We start from the raw sequence: 21,570 nt of genomic DNA on the forward strand, positions 1-21,570 counted from the left end.
AGAATTTGCTCATTAGGAAGGTTTTAGCTTCTTTTTTGAAGAGCGCCAGAGAAGGTATTCTTCTGATGGAGGAAGGAAGCGAGTTCCAGATTCTTGGTGCAGCCCCAGAGTATGCTCGATTTATATGTTTACATTGTGGAAGCAGGTTGGCTGGAGCACACGGTGTCTGGCGGACCGGGAGTTTCTGGATCTCCCAGATATCACAATTTTCTGGGCGAGATATGCCGGGGAGTTTGTGTACAAGGCTTTGTGAGTTTGTCTATCAATTTCCCCCTTTTTTAATCTATAAAAATGTACTGCCTGTCAATGGAACTTTTAATATCAATTTAGTGCTACTGTCTTGGCAATACCAAGTGTTAAAGGCGCACTCCCTCATTATAAGCCCTCACTTGCGACTTTGGACTCTAACTTGAGCTCATGGCTTTTAACAATCGGTATAGCCCCCAGCAGCAGGCTGTAATGCTATAGCATAACCTTTTTAATTGTGTGTTGTTAAGGGGCTTGGGCCGTATCGAATTCACATTTTGCTGGTATAAAATGCATTATATCTTTGTCTGCACTTAGGTGGAGAGTTAAAAATTATTAAATGTGGTAAATCTAGTTGATCATTATCCCATCCCTGTTTTGAAGAATGTCACTCCGTTTTTCTTTTTTTTAGTTAACTCAATGTTTGTGTTTTTGAGCAAACTAATGTATAGTCATCTGAGCTTCTGTTGCCTTTTTTTGTGTGGTATTTAGTCTATTCACTTTGTATTTAGGTAGGTTATTTTTCACTAATATTGCCATCTAATATATTGAGATTCTCTTCAGTAGGAAGAATTACTGCTACCACTGTTTGCTTGTAGTTATTGGCTCTGGAGGATTGCTTTCCAAAGGAGCTAATTTGATCGTCTGGCCAAGACCTCATGGTATTCTGTCTGGCAGTAGTCTTATTGCATCTGTTATGTCATCAATACACCGTAGTTCAAGTTATTACTATTTTTTTAAGGTCACTTAACCTGTTGCTTTTGTGAAGCAATGTTTTGATCATTATTAATATCTTGCAGACAGCGGATTGTGAGATTTAATGGATTGAATAAGCATTGTTCCCACCATAGTTAAAAGTATTCCTGATTATACCCATGGGTTCCAGTACCTGGAAATTCTTAGGTAGAATTGTCAGTTTCTTCTCCCCCTATGGAGTTGTATTTGGGTGAGAACCGTTCTGTTAGGGGTAGTGGAATTTGGATTATAAATCTCTTGTTCAAATCTTGTGGAGGATCAAGCTTCTAATGCGGCTAAATGTTGCAGTGAGCCTATTGTGTCATCTGTAAATGCTTGTGCAGATGCTATGTTAAGGGTATGTGTAGAATACTATATTTACCTGGAGGTCTCTGGCATAAATAAAGATGAAGAAAGAGTGTGGAAAGTAATTTTTTTTTTTTTTAGATCCGTTCTCAACACATTTGAGGCGGGGGACCAGCACTGAAAAATGTTCTTAACCATGAGGGCTTACGGAAGTGGGGGAAAACAAAATGTTTAATAAGGTTGATCAAAGTCTGCAGGAAGGGAAACATTAAGTTACTTTGACATCAGGAAAAGGTGGGCCCTTACTGTAAAGAATTAGACATGTGCGAACTAGGCAAAGTAGTTTGAATTGAATCTTACTGCAGAAAGGTAGCCAGTGCAGTGCGGATTGGTTTAGCAGTAGAGAAGCGGGTGCTGATAAAGCGCTTCTCGCAGCTTGACTTTGAATTGATTAAAGTCTTTGTAGCAGAAATTTAGATGTTTAGTAATTCCTCAATACAGACCATTGCAATAATCTAATCTTGAACCAATTATAGCAGCTATTGCAGATTTCCTGCCCTTACAAGAGAGAAGGAGGAGAATTGGTGTACATTTGAGCATATAAAAAGTGTCTGAAAGGACAACTGCTGACATCTAAGTATCTTTCATTTATGATCTATATGGACTCCCAGGCTCTTAACGAAGGGTTAGATTGAGGAAGGGACCTGTTTGGGTTGGCCATAAAGGTGACTAAATTCATTACCCACTACTAGGACCTCTGTTTTCTAAGGATTGACTTTTCAACACATTTTTGTCCATCCCGTCTTTCATATTACATAAACATTGTTTCAGATTCTGTCACTCTTTGTTACTTCTTTTTAAACAAAAGATCATTTAAATGTCTTCAATGTGCGTATAAAATTTTCTCTCAAAACTTCTCATTAGTTCAAAGGTTAGACATCGATATTAAGTAGGTATCGAATTCTGCAGACAGGTCCGGTAAAACAAGGTTTTTGTTTCCATATCAACGGAAGCAGCTAATGCATTTTCTGTACTTTTATTGGGCTGAAAGGTCATCAACAAAGACTAGGTTTTCCTCAAGAAAGGAGAATAGCTGCCTAGTTACTATACTTTTCAGAATTTCAGACATAGCTGGAAAAAGAGTATAAAGTCTATAAACTGTCATAATTCCAGGATTTAAGTTTGTTCTTTTTTCTTTCTCCTTTTTTTGGTCAAGTTTTTACAGTCCCCAATTTGAGTTATTTGGGCTCTAAACCGGATTTCAAGGAAAGGTCAATGATCTGAAGAATATCTTTAGATATTCCAGGAATTTCTAAATGAAGCATCTTGGGGATTGGACTGAATTTGCAGCTTTTCATAAAATGATGTTGAGTATCTAAAGTATGGCTATGAAATAGTCCTATAGAATTGGAAGAAGAATTCCAAGAGGAACTGTTTAGATTAAGAATGTACATGTTGGTTTGTGTTAGGAGGCACAAATTCAAGACATTTTATTTATAAAAAAATAGACCAATTATTACAAAATTCTCGGGTGGAAAGGCAAGGGCCTGAATTTGTGACATTTCATTTTTTTTGTTAAGTATGTAAAAACATCTTTTTGGCAACTGCTAGCTGTGGAAATGTGATTCATATTGTAATTTTTGTAGGTCTCCTGTACTGCTTTTATATATAGTTATGATTTTTTTCTTGGTAATATAATTTAAATTCATGGAAGTACTGAAAGGTCCATTTCCGTTTTCCGAAACTAGAAAGATTTGCATTGAGGACTGTTTTTATTTTCCGTAGAATGATTCTCCTATGCTGTTGTGTTATTGTAGGAATATAAATCCTCGATGTTTGGGTGTGCAGTTGGAGTTTGCTATCTTTTGTTATGGTTGTGTACAGTTTATGTGCGTTTTCATATTTTTATCTCAAGTTGTTTGTTTGCTTAAATTAGGCAGTCTAGAGGCAAAAAACTTTAATGTCAAGTTTTGTACCTGTCTCTAGTTCCTGTTGACACTTATTGATTGTGTGTGATCAGGTTAATATTTTACAACTTTTGGTGCACAAAGGAAGTGAAACTGGATGCATTCAAAATGTTTGATGGCCTTTGCGTCTACATTTCCAGGCCTTCCGCCTTAAGGATCCAACAACCAGAGTATTGCATGTTTTTAAGATGGGTGGAACAATCCCATTTGCATGATGTAGAGCCAGTTTTACCACTTACTGTCAGTCTTAATAGTGGCCATTGGTATGTCAGGAAGTGAGACAGAAGAAGGGGTCATTGAGCAGCCAGGATTGAAAGTGTACTAGTGTCAGTAGAGCTGCTAAAAGAACTGATTTTTCTACTGGGTTCTGCAATTCAAGTTAGACTGACCAGTTCCCTTGAATTCTGTAGCCTAGCTCCACCCCTTTCTGCAGTGTCTGAAGTGACACATATGGAGTCTTGAGATGTGGGGCATGGGGGGTGATCGAGGAGCAGCCAGGATCCGAAGTGTACTAGTGGGCCACCTCCAGGGAGAGAAGAAAAGAAAATGAGTCTCTTGCCTGTAAAAAGCACCTGTATGAAAATAGTGGATGTGAATTACTTTCCACCACATTCCTTGGCTTCATTTGAAGCCAAGGGCCTATACAATAAGGATGTAAGGCTAATTAACTGCTGTTATTGCCCCACATGTAATGACAATGAGGGCTTTAGCCCCTGAACACTAAAAAGGGTCAAGAAAAGGAACAGGAGGTGCAACTCACTAAAATCCAAAGTGTGAGCGAATCCTGCCCACTGCCAGCAAGCCTGAATGCCAGTGAATGAAGTTTTGCAGCATGAATCTTTCTGGATTCACTATGCTGTGTATTATTCCGCAGTCTAGTGGTTGGGTCGTAGCGTTTTTTTCTTTCTTTTTTCGTGGCCCAGGTGGGCGTCCACGTCCCACCATTTGGTGTCCTCCCGTGAAGTCGGCGTGCTTCTTCCGGAAGCTCCCACCTTTGGACGCCATCTTCAGGTTCTTTTTTCCGCCGTTGGGTCTGGATCGTCACCAAGAAGTTCCAAAGTTTTGGGAAAAAAGGAGAAGAAATCAAGCAGAAAACCACCGAAAAGTTGGAGAAATCCTCTCACAACCAGGAACACAGAGCCGGGAAGACGAAGGAGAGGAAGATAAAGAACTTCGACGGTCAACTGAGAATGTGCACACAGGGGGCTCCCTGAGCGCAGGAATGGACAAAACCCCATTCAAATTTTGCCGTAACTGCCACCACAAATACGCACAAAAGGACCAGCACCCGGTCTGCAACCTCTGCCTGCCAATCGACCACGATAGCAAGGATTGCAACGCCTGCTCGGCATTCACCCCCAAGACCCTCAGAGTGAGGGAAAGACAGAGGAGAGTGAACTACGCCATGCAAGGCCAAGGAGAACCTCCGTCGCTCCGGGACTTGGGCCTCTCCAGCGGAGAAGAGGACAACATCGCCGAGGGACCAGAGGACTACACGGTCGTAGAGACCGATAAGAAGTCGACAAAGGATGTTAGAGACACGTCTACCCCTAAAACCCCGACAGATTCTCGAAAAACACAGCCAAAGTCCTCGAGGTGCATTGGTGTTGAAGCAATCGACAGCCACAGCTGCGTCCATGGACAAACAGCCCAGCGGATCCTTTGAAAAGGTCTCCCAGCCGACGAAAGCTCAAGAGAAGCCTAGGTCATCGAAGCACGCCCCCGAAAAGGCACGCTCGACGCCGAAGGAAAAAAAGCCGAAGGCGACTTCGACGTCAACATCGACGACATCGAAGAGCAGCGCCGAAACTCTCGACGCCGAACAGGCGAGGAAGAAAAGAAGGCTTGAGGCCGAAATGGAGAGTATCCTCCAGAGGAAGAGGGTTTTCGAAGAACGGATGAGCAGATACACCATCCCTTCGAAGCCCTCGACGGTTGTCGAAGAGGAGTTCGACGCCGCCGATCCGCCGAAAACTCCAGAACCAGCAGTGCAGCAGGACGAAGAGGGCCTGTATTATTACGAGGGAGAAGGCGAGGAAGATCAACAAACAAACTTGGAATCGACTTCCTCGATGGCGCAGGACCTGGATTGGCAGGACCTCGACGCCGAAAGCCCAGAAGAAGCCGTAGAGTCATATCCGTCGAGGCCTTCGCCGCCAGACGACATTGGCATCTACAACATGGTCATCAAGAATGCTGCAGCAACATATGGGGTCAAATTAGAGGAAGAAAAACCAAGAGCCTGCTTCCTCTTAGAAATTCTGCTCCCCACTCAAACTAGGAGCCAATTCCTACCCATGCTTCCAAGTGTACTGGACCAGGGCAGGGAAGCTTTCAAGGAGCCAGCAACCTGCAGGTCTGTCACCCCAAGAACAGAGAAAAAATATAAACATTCCTCAAAGGATCCAGCATATATCCAGGGATCCGTACCGGCTGACTCCATTATAACCGCGACAGCCAGAAAGAGGGCCAACATCCCCACGAACTCAGGGCCACCTCCAGACAAGGAGAGTAAGAGGATAGACCTTGCAGGGAGGAAAATAGAGAGGAATGCAGCAATTCACTGGCGCATCGCGAACTCCAATGCCCTAATAAACAGACATGCGTACCAACACTGGGAAGAGGTCAGACAGCTGCTCAAACATCTCCCAGAACAATACCAGCAGAGGGCAACACACCTGGTGGAGGAAGGCAAGAACATGGCCAACACCTGCCTAAAATCTGCCCTGGATGCGGCAGACACATCCAGCAGGCTCATGATGATTGTAGTGATAGAGGAGGCATGCCTGGCTAAGGATTTCAGGTTTCAAACCCGAGGTCCAGAACAATATTCTGAACATAGCCTTCAATGGGGAACAACTGTTCGGCACACCAGTGGATGAGAAGCTGACACAGCTCAAAAAGGAGACCGAAACTGTGAGGTCCATGGGAGCACTGCAGTTCAGAGGGATGAGAAGGGGCACCCCCTCAAGGAGACCGAACGAAGGAGGAGGAATCCAGCCGGGAACGTCGCACCAGACTTTCCAGCAAAGTTATCAGGGTAACAACCAGGCACAGCAAGTTCAGCAACAGCAAAACTGGCAGTACTAACCTAGGGGCCAGTCCTTTCGGGGGAGACCGAACGGACGTGGACAAACGAGAAGAGGGGGGCAGCAGCAATCCACCTCAAAGTGACTCCGCTGTACCGAACGTGCCCACCCACACACAATCTCGATGGCGGCGGCACAACAAAAGACTCAGAAAACAGTTAGAAACACACATAGGAGTAAACAGCGAACATGTAACACCGGTAGGAGGCAGACTAAGGCACTTCTTCCAGGAATAGAAGAAAATAACAACAGACAACTGGATACGGAACATCATACAGTTCGGATACTCTATAGACCTGGAAAAAAGCCACCAAACAGGAGGCCAATCAACAAAACTCACACAGCAAAAGAGCTTGCGCTCCTCCTGAAGGAAGCACAAGAACTCCTCTGGAAGGAGGCGATAGAAACAGTACAGTTCAAGGAAAGAAACAAGGGAGTGTACTCCAACTACTTCCTCGTGCCAAAAGTGGCCGAAACGTTAAGTCCCATCCTGGACCTACGGTTCCTAAACCAATACATAGAAACTCAAAAATTCAAAATGACGTCCCTACAGGAAGTTATACCACAAATAAGGGACGGGGATTTTATGTCCACTATAGACCTCAAGGATGCCTACCTACTCATTCCCATGAACCGAAAACACAAACATCTACTGAGATTTGCCATCAACAAAGCGCACTACCAGTTCACGGCCCTAGCCTTTGGACTAAAATCCGCACCAAGGGTCTTCGAAATATGCCTAGCTGCGGTAGCGGAGCACTTACGAAGGCAGGGAATTAATGTATATCCCTTCCTAGACGATTGGTTGGTAAAGGTGAATTCCTACAACCAATGCAAACGACATGCTCAGCGGGTCACGCACACGCTGACAGAACTAGGATTTTCAAAACACTGGAGGGGGGGGGGGGTGGTTGGGGAGTCCTCGAAAGAACCAGAACAGGTGAAGATCTTCCTGGGCGCACAGATCAACACCATCCAGGGCAGGCTGGGTTTTCCCCAGCGAGAAGAGAACCTTCGCACTGCTGAAGGAGACACATCAATACCGGAAGGTTCAACCTCTGACTGTGAGGACAGTGAGCGAACTCATGGGGATGATGGCGTCCTGCATTCACCTAGTCCCCAATATCCAACTCCACATGAGACCATTCCAGGAATGGCTACAGCAGCAATGGTCACAGGCAACAGGGAGTTGGGAGGATCTAGTGGTTGTAACGCACGCAGTGCAAGAGATCACATGGTGGAACAAAGAGAACATAACAAAGGGGAAAACATTTACAGCACCAACTCCAACAGTGACCATCACAACAGACGCATCTCAAGTGGGATGGGGAGCGCACATGAACCAGCTCAAAGTGAGGGGTTTGTGGACACAAACGGATGCAATAAGACACATCAACTACTTGGAACTAAAGACCGTGTTCCTTGCCCTAAAAGCCTTCCAGAGACAACTGTACGGCCAGAGAGTGTTGATACAAACCGACAACACCACAACAATGTTCTACATCAACAAGCAGGGAGACACACAATCTGTGGCGCTATCCAGCCTAGCGCAGGAGATTTGGATGTGAGCCATCCCACTACAAATAGACCTCCTGGGGATACTTCTACCAGGGAAGAAAAATGTGGAAGCAGAAAGACTCAGCAGACAGACATCAGCATCCCACGAGTGGGAGCTCAATACACAGGAAACGCAAACGCTATTCAAGAAGTGGGGGACCCCACAAATAGACCTGTTTGCAACACACCGGAATGCAAAATATCAAGACTTCGCATCAGGGCAGCAATCGCAAGGAAATGCCCTATGGATAAGCTGGTCGAAGACATTTGCCTACGCTTTTCCCCCGATACCACTGATACACAAGGTGCTCAGCAAATGCAGAACAAGCAACAGGACACGGATACTGGTAGCACCACAGTGGGCCAGGCAGTCCTGGTTCTCACAGATAATGGAGATGGCGCAGGGGCCACCACACAAGTTCCCAAAAAGAAGAGACCTGCTCTCAATGGAAAACGAGAAAGTGCTCCACCCAGAACCAGTGAGTCTCAGCCTAGCAGCTTGACTCCTGGGCCACGAAAGAAAAAAAAAAAAGAGAGAGAGAAAAAACACTACGATTCCGGACCCAACCACTAGACCGCGGTATAATGCACAGCATAGTGAATCCAGAAAGTCTTCAAGCTGCAAAACTACACCGACAGGTAAACTATTCGTTTGTTTATTTTTCCAGTATTTTGGTGGTCCTTGGGCATACCTTCTCCCTTAGAGAAGCACGGGGTGGGCCTGGCATACCACAGAAGCAAAGAGATATCGGCTTACCTGCACACCCAGAAAAGAGAGCATGAGCCACATAGTGGTATTGAGAAACAATTTTTAACACCACCAAGTATGTGCTGGCTTTACCCCTTACTTTAGCCCTTAAGGGCTAAAGTAAGCGGACACTGACTGAGTGGGGAACAAATTGGCTATGGGCATTGCTGTGAGCTTAATTGGACAGGGCACGCAAAGATGCACAGCAAGCAGGCCGCTATAGAATGCTTCCTGAGCGGATTTACAGCTGTAGGTATTGCTCACAAGCAAAGCATTCTCTTTGACTAACCTGCTCCCGTTGTTCCATTCCTAGTGTTAATATAAGTTAATGCCTTAAGAATAGCTGACAGTGAAGACCTCTGTCTCCTGGTACTTGTAGAGGAGTCTACATACTGTAGACTTGTAGGCCCGATTAGGGACCTTCTTCTCCTGGATGAGCATCTGGAACACAGTTTTGGGCTGTTTTAGTTATTTCTGATTGGATAGACCTCTATTTGTACAAGTTTACTTTTTCACACTTCACCCACCTGAAGAGCCTCCTACTCCAGGGGTTCCATACTTTCATCCAAGATCTCTGATGTCTTGTAAGACCGTTCTCTGCGCCAGTTCTAGTATGTAACACAACCATACCACAAAACAAGTTTGCTCAGTGATATCGTGAGTATTTCTATGAATCAACCAAAGCTAGATCTTTATCATTTATTTGAAGCTAAATCCAGCTTAACATTGCGACTAATCGGGAACAAAACGTTTCTTTGCATAAAGTAACAGCAACATGTCAGTGTACTTTGTTTACCTCTTGCAAATGTCTGTAATCATTCTTTTTCTGACATCACTCTAATCCTTGTACTTGAATTTCTGGTATTTATTTCCTTTGCTTAACAGGGCACAGTGACCTCTCTAAGACCGTTTGGGATCATTGTAAAGATCACTGATCACCTGAACGGGTTGGTTCCTTCCCTGCACCTTGCAGATGTGCGGATAAAAAAGCCAGAGAAAAAGTACTGCGAGGGGCAACCAGTCAAGTGCCGGGTAAGATAAAGAGTTGAGCAAACAGTTTTGGAAAAAAAAGTATCTTAAGGTAAACGTCATATGTTTGTATTTCAATTCCGTGGCAAGTGAGATACCCACACAGTTATGGTACCACCTCTGTTGTATCTTCTCTTCAAATAATTTAATTTACTTTTATAGTGACCTTTATCATGAAGTCAGTTGTTTTAGTGTACTTGGGCCTTCTTTGTCTGTGGTGTTACACAATTAGGCAAGCTATAGAGGAGCAAGAATGCCCATCTGTCCAGGTGAAGCAATGAGCATTGTGGATGGAGCTCTGTACTATTTTTTAAATTAAAAGCAATCTCGTTATTGATAAAAAGGCATTGTTGGTAGGATGGGTGGAAACATCCTTTTGAATAATTATTTGTCAGGATCAGAGGCTAGGATTATGCTCTACTTTCTCTTATATCCATTCTAGCAGTCTTCAGCAATAAACCTTTTAGAAAAAACGAGTTTTTCCAAGGTGCACAGGGAAAGGTCAACACAGTTCAACCAATCAACAATCCAGTATATCCATAAAGGTAGGAATCTCCTGAATAGCTTCCTCTTTCTGTTCCTGCTTCCAGCAGTTAAGTGGTCTTTCCATTGCTCTCTGTGCTTTCTAATTGATTGTATTGTGCTTAATCTTTATTTAGCACGGCTAGAACGCCGCTACTTTGTGACCACGGGAGTGCTTCTCATCACTCCATTCGCAGTGTACTGTAAGCCTCTGGACCGCGTGAGTGCGGTGAATCCGGCCGCCTCCAAAGGGCATGAGAGCACTAGAGCACGTCTCGTTGCTCCACAGAGGACGCTGTTTAGTCTGCTTCGGTGTAACTGACGAGCTTTCATCCCTGTGGAGCCCGCTCCATACCCGAGCCACCTGGAAGCCTCCGATGCCAGTGTGTCATACGGGTCTGTATTTATAGCGAACGTCTTAGTGTCCGTGTCCCTTATCAACTGGGTCCATACCTCGTGACTCATCATTATCCATAGCATTGGACGCATCGCCTCTCCAGTTGTTCAGGGGCAAGGCACCGGCATATTCACACCATCAAGAGCGTTCCATAGGGTGAGTCAGCCCCAGGGCAGAGTCCAGTTTGCCTCTCACTAAGCATGCCCAAATTTAGACTCTCACCAGTGACCAAACTGAGCCGTAGGCGAAGTATTTATATTCAAATATATCTTCATTACAGCCTGAGTGAGCTGAACCTAAAGTTTGCAGCAGGTATTCCTTCTTTCTACATAACATCCCTAACTGGTAGGGGTACTGCGCCCTGCGCTTGCTTAACATTTTGTGGGGTCATGGAGGAGGAATACTCAGAAGAGTAATCCCTGCAGGTACTCCCTTTGGATGACGCGTTTTGGGAGGCGGTATATGCCTCAATCCATCAGGCAATAGTGGCTGCCATAGGTCACTTTGAGCGCTGCCTTATGTGGAAATGGCTTATGCCTACTCTGCCCCTCAATCCACACGGGATGTGACCTACCCAGCGCTGGGGGCCCACCTCCTCATTTATGTGTGTGCCTAAGTACAAGAGTGACCCTGGAAATGGATTTGAGTGCCTTAAGAAGGCTTTTCTTGCCCGCCCTGAGAATACCAGAGGCCTCTGCTGACACTGCGGACCTACCCCACCCCCACGGCCTTGATGCAGAGAAAGATTACAATCACAATGACACTAATGACGAACCCGGCCCGGCGTCCCTTGTTGGCCCCCACTACCTCAGTCCTTAGATCATGCCACAGAGGATTCCTCTGATATGCTAGTCCCAGAAGACCTTTTGCACCCCGCTCGGCAGAATGGGTCCCTTCTGACACGGTTGCCAAGTTTTTGGCAAGTCGCATTAGAAAACCTTAAGAGTAAGAAGTCAGGGTGCCCTTAGAGCAGAATGTCCCCCGTCCCTGCCTCTCGGGCAAGTTTGCACTGACACCGGAGACTGATTCCCGCATGGCCACCTTCTTGCAGAAGTGCATTAGAGACCCCCAAAAAGGCCATAGATAGATCCTGGAAATCCTGCCAGGATAAGCTATTGGACATCTTTGGAACTCTCACAAAGATCTTAGATCTGGCCGAGAAGGCTAAGGCCTCAGGTACCTTAGTTTTCCCGAAGGTGCTCCCTGGGTTGGCACAACACGCTGTAATTTTTCTAGGGAATGCAAACTGTGCCCTATCAACAGAGAGGCGTCGTTTCCTCCTCCTGAAGGTGGTCCTCAAACTGGGGGATTTGGCATCCACAGAGGCTGCTGTGGTGGTGTTACGCAGGCTCTTTGTGGAGCCATTCATTAAGGAGCTTGGCAAATTTGTAGCCATTTTTACCTCCTTAGATAAGGCGCAAGCGGCAATCAAAAAAAATGTCAGCCCTGAATTTTTGTTGGGGCCGGCCGCTGCAGAGGGCGCACGACCATCTGCTTTTATACCCAAGGCCCTCCCCGAGGCTTCAAGAAGTCCCAGGACAAGTGCAGACAAGGGGAGTTCTTCCAATTGCGAAGAGGTCAATGTGGCCGGGTACCAGAAGTTCTTCCAGAGGCAGTTTAAGGCTCCAGCAGGTGAGAGTTTGCCTTTTTTCCCAACTAAATGTAGGAGCGCAATTGGCTCAAGTTGCTCACAACTTGCGATGCATGGGTTCTACAAACTATCAGGGGTTTTCACATAGAGTTCTACGGAACCCCGAGTCAGGAATTCCGCCCTTGTGCACTAGTTTTTGCAGATGATGAGACCGCCTTGATAGATCAAGAGGTAGCAGATCTGCTGCAAAAAGGAGCTATTACCCAGGCCTTCCTCCACCCTCGGGTGTTACTCCGCAAAATATTTTTGATGGACGAGACAGATGGTGGGCAACGACCAGTGATCAACCTCAGGGAGTTCAATGCGTGGCTGGTCTATGATCATTTCAAGATGGAGGGTATCCATCTTTTGCACAATCTTCTTCGTCCCGGAGACTGGATGGTGCGTTTGGACCTGAAGGATGCATATTTAGCGGTCCCCATTTTTCCTCCCCACCGCAGATTTCTGCAGTTTAAGTGGCGTTACCAGGTGTACGAGTTTGCAACTCTTTCATTTGGATTCTCATCAGCTACCTTGTCATTTCACCAAGGTTCTCAAACTGGTGGTGTAATCTCTCAGGGCTTATATTCTTATAGGTCAGCCATTTCTGCAGGACACGTCCCCTTAAAAGGTTCTCCGGTGGGTGAAAACCCTTTGGTGTGTTAGATGAGGACAGGAATACGTTTGGCACTCCCACTGGAACCCAGGTACTCAACCTTATGGGATGTTAACAAAGTCTTACACCTTTTCCGATCTTGGCAACCGAACATGTACTTGTTGCACAAGGAATTATTGGCGAAACTCGCCATGCTTCTATGCCTAGTGTCACATAGGACAGTGTCAGACGTGCGGGCCTTGGACATTCAGGAAGGGTTTTCACCCCACAGGGCGTCACCTTCCAAATCTTTAAACGTACAAGTCAGACTCCTAAATGATGTATTATCCAACTTTTGACAAAGCCCCCAAGTTGTGTGTGGTACTTTGCCTAAAGGCTTACAAAAGCATGAAAGAAGAACTCTGTCCACCGGGTAAACCGCAGTTGTTAATATCCCACAATAAACCTTTCAAAGTGGTCACTCCTCCTTCTGTAGCTTGTTGTATACACAGGGTCATGCACGAAAAGGGGATTGATATCTCTCAATATGGAGCCCATTCTGTCAGAGGTGCAATGGCATCAAAAGTCTTTTCTCCAGGGGCACATCTTGAAGACCTTAACGCAGCAGATTTGTCTTCAGACCCTGTGTTCAAGTGGTTCTATTTTCAGACAGTCTTGGATATGATGTCTTTGGTGGTGGACACACTTTGAACTAGCATAATCCTCACCTCCGTTCCTGACAGAATGATAAATTTCCTAGTAAACAGGAAGGAATATTTCAGCTCAGTTAGGGACACGGAGGTGAAGATTATTTCTACCCAAGGTTCCGAAGACCCTTTGTTTCTCCAATCCCAGAAGAATGTACAGGATTTGGGGTTTTGTTTGGAAACCCGTTGTGAGAAAGTGGCTCTGTATATACTGTTCCCAAATAGGTACAATGTGTACAGAGTCCACAGCCCCCAGAGGTTTGGCAGAGGCTAAAGTTAGATATACCCTAACTCTCTAAAGTGGTAGCTTGGTCGAGCAGTAAGGCAGTATCAGAGGACAGTGTAAAGCATTTGTTGTACACACTCAGTCAGCAAAATGGTTTCACACGCTCAATAACTGAACTCTAGGACAATGGTTTATATATAAAAAATATATGCTTGTTTTATTTTAGAACCAACAATAGGTATTAAAATATACTTTCTCAGAATGAGATGCTTTATATAAATACTTTTGCAATATGCAATTGGCTTTTGTAAGAAGTTACAAGTTTTTGCAATAGGCAACACAATTTTAAACACATTAATGCATTGAGTTCAATGGAAGTTTCAAGTTATTTGCAATAGATTACTTTCAGGATTACTTTTGTGATTCCAGGACTGGATCCTAGATTCAGTCCTGGGACAGTACTTAGAAACAAGTGATAAAAGTCGACTTAGTTACTACTAGGATTTTTAAGTAATATTTTGCTATTTTAAAAGTTGACAAGAAATTTCATAGAAAACAGTCAATGATTCCCTATGGAAGAAAATTCAAGCTGCAGGTATAGTATGTTCTCGTTACTTTTGTAATCCAGTACTGGGTGCCTAGACTCAGTACTGGGACTTTTATCCAAAACAGGTACGTTTTCACAATTTATACGATTTTTAAAGAATATTTAAAGTTTGCAGAAATCGACACTTGGAAGAAATGTCACAGAAAAACAGTCAATGATTTCCTATGGAAGAAAATTGGGTTACTGGTAAGTACGGTTGTGAATATTTTTCAGGGTCAGTGCTGGGCACCAAGATCCAGCACTGGGAGCTCACCTAATAGCAGGTTGTTTTCGTTACTCGGCTGTTTTTTGTTGAATATTTTAAGTTTTGAAAACTCCACACTTTGACTGGTTTCTTCTGAAATTTTTTCTATGTTACCCTATGAAGAAAATTGAGTTATCGGCTTTAAGGTAAGTACTCAACTGGCAAAGTTAAGGTTCTGGGCACAGACTCGGGGGTCTCCCAGGGTCAGGTAGGTACAGTTGTTACACCCTCAGCGGCACAGGGGCAGCCGGGTGCAGAGTGAGTTAGGCCCAATGTTATCCTATGGGAGGCAGGGGGACCTTGGTTGGTGGCTGCTGACTAGCAGGCGACGCGGCTGTGGGAGCTGGGCTCCTGCTCACTTGCTCAGGGCAAATGGGGAAGTAGATAGGTGTAGAGGTTACACTGCCAGGGCCACTCGGGCGGCTGGGTGCAGGGTGCTTTTGAGCCTTCGGGCGCTCAATTGATTTCAACGGGAAAGCTCCGGTTTGGAAAAAGGCTGCAAGCTCGGGGACGAAGATTCTTCAGGTGCCACCACCACTTCGAGAGGTAAGTTGGGTAGTTGGAGGATAGGTAGGTACCCAGGTCTTTGTTCACTCCAGCACAGGCCAGGCTTGGCGGGTGCAGAGTGTGCAGGGTTCGCGGTTCCGGGCTGATGCCAGGTATTAGAAGCAGATTTTGAGTAGAGCCTCTACTCATGGGAGTCCCAGGTGCTTAGAGCCAAAAGGTAGCCAGGTCCTCCGGGGTTTGTGAGGTTGCTGGCCACAAGAGGTGCCGGGTTGTAGCAGGACAGGTTCGAGGGTTGACAGGCCGGTAGGGCTGGGGCCAAAGCAGTTGGTGTCTTCCTCTTCTGTGCAGCTGCAGGGCAGGTCTTCTTTCTTCTTGCTCTTCTTTGTATTTCGGAATCTGGGGAAGGAAGGTTCAGGGTGCCCCTAAAAACTAGATTTAGGGTCGTTCCATGTAGGTGAAGGCCAGGGACCAATGGGTCCCGGTCCTGGGGTGGGTACACCCCCTATCCTGCCTCTCTCCTGTGGGAGGGGGGCAGTAGCCTAGTCCTGATTGGGTAGGGCCTCTCATCTTCAAGATGGCGAGCGCCCGGAGATGTGCTTCACCTCGCCTCCCCCACCTGAGGGGTGGGGTTGGCAGGTTGGCACATCACCTGTCCTTATTTGGGGTTTCCGGCCAAGCTTCCCGCCAGACTGGGGGCTGCCAGTGACCTGGGGAAGCTCACAGAGGCGGTATGCCTTTGAAGCTTCCCCCTGCCCATCCTGGGGGAGGAGATCTAGCACCTCGCCCAGGATATGCATTGTTGCAGGCCCAGGAGAGCAGGGTCTCTCCTACCCAGGGGTCCAGAAACATGTCTGCTGTGTGGCAGCCTAGGCAGCCTCCCAGACCAGACGTGTATTGTAGGTTAGGTTTCAGGGGGCATCTCTAAGATGGCCTCTGGGGTGCTTGGTACATTAAATCCCACACTGGCATCAGTGCGGGTTTAATGTGCTGAGAAGTTTGATACCAAACTTCTCAGTCTTCAGTGTTGCCATTATGGTGCTGTGGAGCTCGTGTTTGACAAGCTCTCAGCACCATGTACTCTTAAATGGCAGCACTGCACTTACAGTGCCCAGGAGTGGACCTGGGTACTGTAGGGGCACAGGGCTCCTGTTCCTGTGCCCACACCACTGGCATAGGGCACCCAGCTAGAGGGGTGGCTGATGTATGCCAGGGCAGTGTAGGTGGTGGGCATGGCACACAGGGATGTGTGCCATGTTGACTCTTTGTTTTGTCTTGTACCCAGACACTCAGCCTGCAAGGGCAGTGTGTGTGTGTGTTAGGGTACAGGGCCTCTAAGGGTGGCACAAATAGTGCTGCAGCCCTTAGAGGCATTCCCTGGTCACAAGGCCCTGGGTACCTGATTGGCAGGAGTCCAGGGCACACTCAAAGTACATTCAGCAATTCATCAAAAAGTGGGGGCATACCATGCAAGAAAGATGGCACTTTCTCACACAAGTCTTCATGACGTTCGTGTGACATAAGTATTTTTGGGGTTGTTTCTTCTTACCAATGAGTGTCTTCAATATACAAGTTCATCACTATGTTCTCGTTTTGGTTCTGCATGGTTTGTAAGAGTTTCTCTTGATTGAGGTCTGATTTTTCAGATTCCTGGTTCTTGTCTCTGGATTGTTGCAGTTTCGGAAGGTTCCAAAGCAGACCCATGGGAAGTTGTGGAAGTGATCTTGTCGCAGTCAAGAAAGAGGAAGCTATTCAGGGGTTCCCTGCCTTTATGGATTTCCTGTACTGTGTATTGGTTGAACTGTGTTGACCTTTCCCTGGGCATCTTAGGAAAGCTAGTTTTTACAGTTTTATTTTTGAAGAATGTAAATAAAAGAAACTAGAGCATAATCCTCGCCCTCTGTGTCCTTAATAGATTTGAAACTTTCCTTCTTGTTTACTGGGAAATTATTCATTCTATGCAGAAGGGAAATAATTATCTTACAACTGCCCAGAAGGTTTGTTGTATTGTCAAGAGTGAGTTTGTGTGTGTGTATATATATATATGTATGTGTATATATATATATATATATATATATATATATATATATATATATATATATATATATATATATATATATATATATATATATATAATATTAATAGTAAAATAAATGATATTTTAAAATTAAGTGTGATTCTCATTTTATATATATATTATCTACTGGCGGTCGCCAGTAGATAGTTATAGTTAGGACCGTGTTTCCATAGGAAATCCGCAACATTCTATTTGGAATAACTTTGGCGCCGATTGACGAATCCTCGCGAAATTCTCAAAATAGGTGGGGCGCTCCGCTCCGACCCTGAAAGTCTCGGGGGATTCGTCAAGCGGGGGCTTAGAAAAAGGGGGGGTCCCAAAACACGTTTTCCCCATGCATTTTTCCATAGGACCTTTAGTCCGAGCTACAGCCCGAACGGCTGAACAGAATAACTTGAAATTTGGCAGAGAGGTAGCCCTCAGGTCAGGGATGTGTCTTTTGAAGGTCTCGTGTAAATCTGTTCAGTATTTCCTGAGAAAATAGCATTTAAATCAATATATATATCTATGGGCGCGCTCCGAGCGCGTACCGTAAGCTTACCGTACGAGCGCGATTCTGATTGGTTGTTAGATCTCAGTAAACATTCGAATCGGTCGAAACCAGGAAGTTTCGGCCGCCATTTTGTCTCTCGCAGTCTGATGTCCCAGAAGGACCCCCAAGGGCAAAAATTAATTTTTATTTTTTTTCAAAAAATCGCCGAATGCGCGTAGCGTACGCGCACGGCGTAAACTGAGAAATTCCGCAAACTTCGCGTAACTATTACGCGTACCGTGCGCGCACGGCAAAAAAAATGTTTTCAAAAAGGAAAGCTTAAAAAAAAATAAAAAAAATTGTGAGGTAAGGTTGGCTCTTAAAAGAGCCGTTGGGTTAATACAGGGATGGAGGAAAGAAAGAATGGGAATATTATGAGCGTCTACAAACGTGCTGGTCTATCTAATTGTTAATAAGGGAAACACTGGTCTCCCCAAAAACAATAAGACCACAACACGTTGCAACCCTCCCAAATCGAGGGTTAATGTCCAGAGGAGCAGAAGAAGGTGATGCTCCCACCTCAGAGGAAGGGCTCAACTGAGCTGCCGATGATGTACTCGGCTGAGCTTCTGAGGTTGGGCTCAGGTGACTTACTGAAGAGTTTTCTCCAGTATGTCGAGCAAAGGTCCTGGGATGTCTATCCCTAAGGTGTCTCTTCATAGAGTGATTTCCAAAGGAATACTTCTTCCTTGGATCTCCTCTAGATAAAACACGGCCACAAAGTGTGCAAGTGACCAATGGAGCATTGACCTTTTTCTGCCCCTCTGGAAAAGTAAAATACTCCCACACAAGAATCCTTTTGTTTCCTCCTTCTCTGTCTGATGATGGTGCTGCTAGGCTCACTCTCAGAAGAGGTCTGCAGCTCTGCCATTGTATCTCAATGTCAATTCAGCTCCTTCTCCTAGGGGATCTCAAGCAGTAATGAGGGGAATGGGTGTGGTGTGGGAAGTTTCTGGAACTGAAAGTAGTTTCAACCAATGAAAAGTGTTCTTTGTGGATCACATGACCTACCGTGCGCGCTCCGTAAGCTTACGGTACGCGCTCGTAAACAAATACGCATGCGCAAACGTGATGCTTACGGAGCGCTTACGGAGCGCGTACGTAAGACGCACTCGCGCATGCGCATTACACGCCCCTGCGTAACCGCGACGTTGCTTCCGCGCAACGCGCATGCGTGTACGCGTACGTCACGTACGTATCACGTAAGCGCACTGTACTTATGACGTACGGAGCGCGTAGCGTCAGCTTACCGTACGCGCATCGTATCACGTAAGCGCACCGTACTTATGACGTACGGAGCGCGTAGCGTCAGCTTACCGTACGTGCACGGAAAAAAATGCATTTAAAAAAAAAATTAACGATTCCATAATGCAGGATATAGTACATATATTATTTTATACATAGGTTTACCAAAAATCTCAAAAAAAAAATTTGCATTTAAAAAACCGTACAAATTCACTGAAAAAACCATAGGTTTCACACACGTTATAGTTAGGAATTAGCATTTAAAAAACCTTGCAAATTCACTTAAAAAACCATAGGTTTCACACATGTTATAGTTAGCTGGACATTTCCCTCGTAAAAAACCAATGAAATTCCCCCGTTATAGTTAGTAAAGGGAACTATAACTCACGCGACCGCAATCCACTGCTGATGACGTCAGATATTACATCACTGATGACATATGTGTCTTTCTGTAAAATAAATATTTATTAAATATGTATAGCTAAAGGTTAAAGGAAAGAAAAATGGGTAAATAAGTGAATAAATACAGTGATGTAATATCTGACGTCATCAGCAGTGGATTGCGGTCGCGTGAGTTATAGTTCCCTTTACTAACTATAACTGGGGAATTTCATTGGTTTTTTACGAGGGAAATGTCCAGCTAACTATAACATGTGTGAAACCTTAGGATCGTGTTTCCATAGGAAATCCGCAACATTATATTTTGAATAACTTTGGCGCCGATTGACGAATCCTCGCGAAATTTTCAAAATAGGTGGGGCGCTCCGCTCCTTCCCTGACAGTCTCGGGGGAGGGGGGGATTCGTCAAGTGGGGGCTGAGAAAAAGGGGGGTCCCAAAACGCGTTTTCCCCATGCATTTTTCCATAGGACCTTTAGTCCAAGCTACAGCCTGAACGTCTGAACAGAATTACTTGAAATTTGGCAGAGAGGTAGTCCTCAGGTCAGGGATGTGCCTTTTGCAGGTCTGGTGTAAATCTGTTCAGTATTTCGTGATAAAATAGCATTTAAATCAATATATACATCTGTAAGCGCGCACCGTGCGCGTACGGTAAGCATACCGTACGCGCACGGTGACGTGCGCGAGCGCAATTCTGATTGGTTGTTAGATGTCAGTAAACATTTGAATCGGTCGAAATCAGGAAGTGTCGGCCCCCATTTTGTCTCTCGCAGTCTGAGGCAATGAAAAACAAAGGGGGAAAATGTGAGAAGGGGGCAGGATGGACAGGTCCTGACCCCCTAGCCTTTGTCAGGGGGTCACTGAATGTCCCCCAAGGGCGAAAAAAAAAAAAAAAAATTGAGAAAAATCGCGGGGTGCGCGCACCGTACGCGCACGGCACGAACAGCGCGAAGCACACCGTGCGCGTACGGTGCACGCACGGTGAAAAGCCTGCAAAAAAAAAATAATAATAAATACATAACTTAGCATTTAAAAAACCTTACAAATTCACTTAAAAAACCATAGGTTTCACACACGTTATAGTTGGGAATTAGCATTTAAAAAACCTTGCAAATTCACTTAAAAAACCATAGGTTTCACACATGTTATAGTTAGCTGGACATTTCACTCGTGAAAAACCATTGAAATTCCCCCGTTATAGTTAGTGCAGGCAACTATAACTCACGCGACCGCAATCCTCTGCTGATGACGTCAGATATTACATCACTGATGACATATGTGTCTTTCTGAAAAATAAATATTTGTAATATATGTATAGCTAAAAATTAATGGAAGAAGACATGGGTAAATAAGTGTCTAAATACAGTGATGAAATATCTGACGTCATCAGCAGAGGATTGCGGTCGCGTGAGTTATAGTTGCCTGCACTAACTATAACCGGGGAATTTCAATGGTTTTTCACGAGTGAAATGTCCAGCTAACTATAACATGTGTGAAACCTATGGTTTTTTAAGTGAATATATATATATATATATATATATATATATATATATATATATATATATATATATATATATATATATATATATATTGAGAATCACATTTAATTTTAAAAGATCATTTATTTTACTGTTGTTAAAACGGCACCTATTTCTGGTTACATCAGCATGGCTCTGGTAAGGTGAACAGTTTTGTGTATATGGAAAAAACACAAGGCCAAGGATAAATGTGATTACCCGTGGTCAACCAATCACTTCTTTTCTGCCACATTAATTTGTCATTCGTTTTTATTGGTTTCTGTCTACAGTCTTACAAGATAAAACGGAATAACTTGAAAAATCCACACACACCGGGCCTTTTTCCTTACTTTTCCCTGAGTGTTGCTTCTCAACTCTGGTTATTGTTACGCAGCTCTTCCTCAGAATGTTTCGCTGCTGGCATTGCCTCCCCAAGTAGAATCTGCAGGGCCCTCATAGTCTTTGGGCATGTGAGTGAGCCAGCATCCTTTGTGAAGTCCAAGAGGGATAATCACATTTCAGTAAACGTTCGCTCTGTCCCTTCTCTGTCTTGAGAGAATTTTTCTATCCCAATTCCTTGCCACAGTCTGATACAAGTTTAACATTCCAGGGTTCTACACAATTCTAATGAGTTAATAGTGCTTGTTTAGCTGTTAGAAGTAGTAGCAAGGTATGTTTTTGCATGCTTCTCGC

The 21,570-nt window shown here is 44.8% G+C and overlaps 1 protein-coding gene across 4 annotated transcripts in view; it reads left to right on the forward strand.

Annotated features, from left to right (window-relative positions):
• The window catches only part of PDCD11 (programmed cell death 11), a 618,996-nt gene that overhangs the window by 139,130 nt on the left and 458,296 nt on the right, over window positions 1-21,570 (forward strand). For all 4 annotated transcript variants that reach the window (XM_085606675.1, XM_085606679.1, XM_085606671.1 and 1 more), the window contains exon 12: window positions 9,534-9,680. In XM_085606675.1, coding sequence (XP_085462801.1) covers window positions 9,534-9,680 — 147 coding nt within the window. The remainder of the gene's footprint in view (window positions 1-9,533; window positions 9,681-21,570) is intronic.

The sequence above is a fragment of the Triturus cristatus genome, chromosome 1_2 (genome assembly GCF_964204655.1).
Source record: "Triturus cristatus chromosome 1_2, aTriCri1.1, whole genome shotgun sequence".
NCBI lineage: Eukaryota > Metazoa > Chordata > Amphibia > Caudata > Salamandridae > Triturus > Triturus cristatus.